This window comes from Gymnogyps californianus, unplaced genomic scaffold, assembly GCF_018139145.2.
Source record: "Gymnogyps californianus isolate 813 unplaced genomic scaffold, ASM1813914v2 HiC_scaffold_131, whole genome shotgun sequence".
NCBI classification, from domain to species: domain Eukaryota; kingdom Metazoa; phylum Chordata; class Aves; order Accipitriformes; family Cathartidae; genus Gymnogyps; species Gymnogyps californianus.
Window position 1 is genome coordinate 134,578 of NW_026114012.1, and position 6,233 is coordinate 140,810.

The following is a 6,233-nucleotide window of genomic DNA, read 5'->3' on the forward strand; positions in this document are numbered from 1 at the left end:
TAGACTACATTAAAAATTACACATGCTTTCTCTTCTAGCTCTGCACATTTCTGGGTTTAGAGAAAAATATGATAAAATTGAAGGAAAAAATATTATTGAGTAATTCAAGATGATAGTAAATGCACACACATTGAGAGGAAGAGAGAGAGTTTCACTAGTTCAGAATCCAAATATTTTGGACTTCTTGTATTCTTTTGCAGGATTTTTGGGGCAGCTTTTAACAGTTTACTTAATGAAGGCTTTTTATGCATGTGATTTTTTCATTGTTGTTAGGGTTGGTGGTTTTTTTTTTTTAACTCTCAAATTTCTTCTATTCCCCTCCACTTCTTATTTTCATTTCTTCCCATACACACACACGTTCAAGTATATGCACACCCACAAAATATGTAATGAGTTTTTTTAAAAAAAAGAACAGCTAGCTTTTTCCAAATATTGAATGTATGAAATATTGATGGGGAGGGGAACCAACAGTTCCAGAGCTTATGCCACCAGAACACTGTGTCAAAACACTATCACTCTTCCAACTGCTTTACTTATTTCATGTTTGAATTACAAATTACATGAGTATTTAGTGAGAGCTGAAGTGGTAATCATACTTTTTTCCTGAAGTGTAGAAATCTTACCAATGGAGGGAAAATGGGATGTATAGATATAGATGCAGGCTTCTTTTGATTATTTTGAAAATAAAAGACTGTAGAAAGTTAATTTTGAGGTACTATATACTACATTCTACTCCACCTCCATTTTAGTGAGTACGAAGCATTTATTGTCATGTCAAACCCTTAACTGTATGTTTGCAATATACTGTAACACAGATTCAGTAAATGTTTTAAGGTTTTTATGTGGGAACCAAACTAAAGTTTGTAGCTTTGATTTACCTGTCCTGTTATGAAATTTAAAATGCCATGTACTTTCAAAATAGTTGCTGTATTTGGAGAGAGGAACTGAGCATTATGGAGCCTGATCATGTTAAAAATGGGCACCATAGCTCTTCAACATTTATGCTTTCAGTTGAATCCTAGAGTTTTGGTTTATTTTGCCAATGAATGTTTTTGATTTTATGAAATAACTTTTTGTCAAAAAGATGGATCTTCACCAGACCCACTTCTTAGGGAAGTCTGCTGCCTCCCTGGGGCCCGGGTTAAAGACGTTACGAGAAAACTTCCTACCCTGGTACGGTCCTCGGATTATTATCCATTATTGCTTTTTCATGTAGGCAGCAACGAAGTTGCAATAAGAAGTCCAAGGGCGATCAAAAGAGACTTCAGGGCCTTGAGACAACTGGTTAAGGGATCAGGAGCACAAATAGTGTTTTCCTCTATCCTTCCAGTTGCAGGGAATGATGGGGGAAGAAACAGGAAGACCCAGCTGATCAATACCTGGCTCCGTGACTGGTGTCACTGGCAGAATTTTGGGGTTTTTGATCGTGGGTCGGTCTACACGACACCAGGCCTGCTGGCGACAGATGGGGTACACCTTTCTCAAAGGGGGAAAAGGATCTTTGCACAAGAGTTAGCAGGGCTCATTGAAAGAGCTTTAAACTAGATTTGAAGGGGAAAGGGATAAAACCAGGCTCGCTAGTGATAAGCCATGGGATGGCACACCAATGCTTGCGGGACAGTGTGCTAGCGAGGTCCTTCGGTCTGCTCCATGATGTGCTGAGTACACTGGAGCACATTTGAAATGTCTCTATACTAATGCACGCAGCATGAGGAATAAACAAGAGGAGCTAGAAGCTTTGGCCCAGTCCCAGAGCTACGACATCATTGGCATAAGCGAAACCTGGTGGGATGAGTCCTGTGACTGGGGTGCTGTGATGGATGGTTATAGGCTCTTCAGTAGGGATAGGCAGGGCAGGCAAGGTGGGGGGGTGGCGCTGTATGTAAGGGAGGGGTTGGATTGTATGGCGCTTGCAGTTGGCAATGACACGGTTGAGAGCCTCTGGGTAAGGATGAAGGGGAAAACAAATAAAGCGGATGTTGTTGTGGGAGTCTTCTATCGACCACCCAGCCAGGACAATGACATCGATGAATTATTCTACAAGGAATTAAGGGATATCTCTAGATCAGCTGCCCTTGTCCTTATGGGTGATTTTAACTTCCCAGACGTCAACTGGGAATATCATACAGCGGACACAAACAGGTCCAGGAAATTCCTGAAGCACGTTGAAGATAACTTCTTGGTGCAGGTACTAAGGGAGCCGACTAGGAAAGGTGCCTTCCTAGATTTGTTGTTTGTAAACAGAGGGGTACTCGTGGGCAAAGTGGTGATTGGTGGCTGTCTTGGTCACAGTGAACACGATGTAGTTGAGTTTCAAATTGTTGGCGATAGGAGAAAAACTGCCAGCAAAACTTTGACCCTGGATATGGGGAGAGCAGACTTCGGGCTGCTGAAGGAGCTAGTTAGTAAGGTCCCCTGGGAATCTGCTTTTGAAGGTATTGGGGTCCATGAATGCTGGTCACTTTTTAAGAGCCATCTCTTAAGAGCGCAGGAGCAGGCAATTCCAAAGTGTCAGAAGTCAAGCAAGCGGGGCAGAAGGCCAGCTTGGCTGAGCAGGGATCTTCTAGAACTTAGGCAGAAAAGGAAAGTGTATGGACATTGGAAGCAAAGACAGGTGACATGGGAGGACTACAGAGATGCTGTTCGCCACTGTAGGGAGAAAATTCGCGCGGCCAAAGCTCGATTAGAGTTCAAGCTGGCCAGCACTGTGAAGGACAACAAAAAGGGCTTTTTAAAATATGTTGACAGCAAAAGGAGGATCAGAGATAACATTGGTCCATTGCTTGATGGGGTCAGTCACTTCACAAATAGGGACATAGACAAAGCAGAGACGTTTAATGCCTTCTTCGCCTCTGTCTTCAACACCGATGATGGGCCCTGGGAGCCCCAGAGCCCTGTGTTGGAAGACCGTGACTGGGGGGATGATAAACCCCCAGCCGACTCTGAAGTTGTTTGAGACTTGCTGCTCCAGATGGATGCACATAAGTCTACAGGGCCTGATGGGATTCATCCCAGGGTACTGAAAGAGCTGGCCGATGTTATCACGGGACCTCTCTCCATTATTTTTCAATGGTCTTGGGAGTCTGGGGAGGTCCCAGCTGACTGGAAGCTGGCAAATGTTGTCCCAATTTTCAAGAAGGGAAAGAAGGAAGACCCTGGCAATTACAGGCCTGCCAGTCTCACTTCAGTGCCTGGTAAAATTATGGAGAAGGTTATTCTGGGAGTTACTGAAAAACACTTGAGAGACAATGCAGTCATTGGTCATAGCCAGCACAGGTTCACGAGGGGAAAGTCCTGCTTAACTAACTTACTTAATTTCCTTTTATGACAAGGTCACCCATCTAGTTGACCAAGGGAAGCCAGTAGATGTGGGTTTTTTGGATTTTAGCAAAGCTTTTGATACTGTCTCTCACAGTATCCTTCTGGACAAAACGTCCAGCACACAGCTAGACAAGTCCATAATACATTGGGTGAACAATTGGCTGACGGGTCGGGCTCAAAGAGTTATAGTAAATGGGGTTACATCAGGCTGGCAGCCAGTCACCAGTGGGGTTCCCCAGGGCTCAGTTTTAGGGTCAGTGCTCTTTAACTTTTTTATAAATGATCTGGAAGCAGGAGTCGAATGTACATTAAGTAAGTTTGCCGATGATACTAAACTAGGAGGAGCTGTGGACTCCCTCGAGGGTAGAGAGGCCTTACAGAGAGATCTGGCTAGACTAGAGAGCTGGGCAATCACCAGCTGTATGAAATTTAACAAGAGTGAGTGCCGGATTCTGCACCTGGGACGGGGCAATCCTGGTTATACATACAAACTGGGGGACGAGAGGCTGGAGAGCAGCCCCGCAGAAAGAGATCTGGGGGTTTGGGTGGATGGCAAGTTGAATATGAGTCAACAATGTGCCCTGGCAGCCAAAAGGGCCAACCGCGTCCTGGGGTGCATCAAGCACAGCATAGCAAGCTGGTCGAGGGAGATGATTGTCCCACTCTACACTGCACTGGTGCGGCCCCACCTTGAGTACTGTATGCAGTTTTGGGCGCCTCAATATAAGGAGGACATCAAACTATTAGAGTGTGTCCAGAGGAGGGCGACCAAGATGGTGAAAGGTCTCGAGGGCAAGACTTACAAGGAGCGGCTGAGGTCACTTGGTTGGTTCAGCTTAGAGAAGAGAAGGCTGAGGGGTGACCTCATCGCAGTCTACAACTTTCCTCAAGGGGGGCAGTGGAGGGGGAGGTGCTGATCTCCCCTCTCTGGTGACCAGCGATAGGACACGAGGAAATGGAATGAAGCTGCATCAGGGGAAGTTCGGATTGGACCTTAGGAAAAGGTTCTTCACTGAGAGGGTGGTCGGTCACTGGAACAGGCTCCCCAGGGAAGTGGTCATGGCACCGAGCCTGTCCGAGTTCAAGGAGCGTCTGGACAACACTCTTAGTCATATGGTTTAGTGTTAGGTAGTCCTGCGAGGAGCAGGGAGTTGGACTCGATGATCCTTATGGGTCCCTTCCAACTTGAGATATTCTATGGTTCTATGAGTCTATGATTCACATCTCACTTACTTTGTGAGTGGACAGTGGTCTACAGAAATATGGATTGGGCAGGCTTTGTTTCTATGAATTTTTTTTTTCCCCAGGATTGTTTTCCTTCCTTCTGCTTTGACAGTAAAGACCTCATAGTGTAGAATGCTATTACTGGGGGAGTGCTGTAGAGCAGCAGAAGGGAAATGTGTATGTTTTAACTGAAAAACAAGCTGACAACTAACTGTGCTTGTGACCCTGAAAAAACCACAAACCAAAATTTCCTGGTTGCATGTTTGCTCACTTCCTCATTCTCAATATATGAAAGTGATAAAAGTCCTAATTGTCTCTTTGATTAAGTCTATTTTGTGTTACTTCTGAATCAATGAACAGCTAGGCACTTTCAAATTTTTAGTTTTCATTTGAGCGTTTCACACACCTTTTGAGAGAGAGAGATATCAGTGCAACAGTGGCTCAATGCAAATGGTTGCCTCTCTTTGGACATTGCTTTGTATTTTTCTAATGCCTTTTTCTATTTAAATAGGAAGAAGATGAAGTTCCTGATGATGAGACTCTGAATCAGATGATTGCTCGACGTGAAGAGGAGTTTGATCTCTTCATGGTAAGGACATTATGATGATAAGTAGTATATCTTCTCTAGCCTTTTTAACACTTTTGTTTTGCTGAAGGTGTTATCCTTCTGTGATTCAAATGTTGGATTATTATTGTGGGAGGGAAAGGCTTCATTTACTCACATTGTTCATCTGGGAAAAGGAAAGAATCTAAACAGAGAACAGCATCCTCACATGACAAACAAAATGCAGAAATCCCTGCTGAGTGGTACAGTGGAACACTGTCCATCCAGAGGAGGATTCGTAGATGGTTTGATGGATTTAGACAGTGCAAAACTGATGATCACTGCTTGTCATGCTAATCCTTGAGCATTTTTTTTTTTATGTCTCCTCGCTTCTTGTACTCACATGTTATAGTATTAGCTAGGGCAAGTACAGGTATTTAACAAAATAGTAAGACAGGAGATTGATGGTGCTGTTTTCCTTTAGTTGAGTTTGCTGAGGATTATGTCAAGGGCTCAGTTAGCTGTGTCTCTGCTACTAAAACTTTTGAACAGTTCTCAAAGCACACCTAGATGACAGTGGTTCAAATGCCAGCAATCTATCTGTATTAGTACTTCCCTTGTTGTTAGCATTGATGGAATAATTACTAAAACATCAGTGTAGGTAATTGGCCTTTTGGCAAGTATCCAATGTGGGAATTGCTGGAGGACCTATCAAAATCAGTCCTTTATATTGATACAGCCACAGGAGCACACTTAAATAAATGTTGAAGGGAAACCGCTGTCCCTGTCTTTCTGCGCTGGTGGGAGCAGGTTGATCTGTTCTCCAAAGTGAAGCGACACAGGTACTCTCACATATGCATAAACATGCAAGTATATCAGGAAGTATCCATGGAGTCAATTGTTAATAGGAACCCCAGATATTACATTCTCACACCATCTCGTTCTATAAAACATAGTCTTTGTACAGCTATGCAAGTTACAAAACTTCAGGCGGACTGTTGGCAAAGGCCATGTTCCCTTATGTGGCAGTGCATTATGTTGCTATTGAAGTGCCAGTCTAGTCCTTTAGGTGCTAAGTATTATTTAAGGAGTTAAGTTTTTCTCAGACAGCATTAAAGACTTGATGCTTCCAGGGATCTCTATC

At 43.7% G+C, this 6,233-nt stretch overlaps 1 protein-coding gene across 1 annotated transcript in view; it reads left to right on the top strand.

Annotated features, from left to right (window-relative positions):
- The window catches only part of LOC127028006 (probable global transcription activator SNF2L2), a gene marked incomplete at its 3' end in the record, with an annotated part of 30,592 nt that extends 25,458 nt beyond the window's left edge, over positions 1-5,134 (top strand). The window contains exon 9 of the mRNA XM_050913837.1: positions 5,057-5,134. Coding sequence (XP_050769794.1) covers positions 5,057-5,134 — 78 coding nt within the window. The remainder of the gene's footprint in view (positions 1-5,056) is intronic.
- Positions 5,135-6,233: the final 1,099 nt, after the last annotated feature.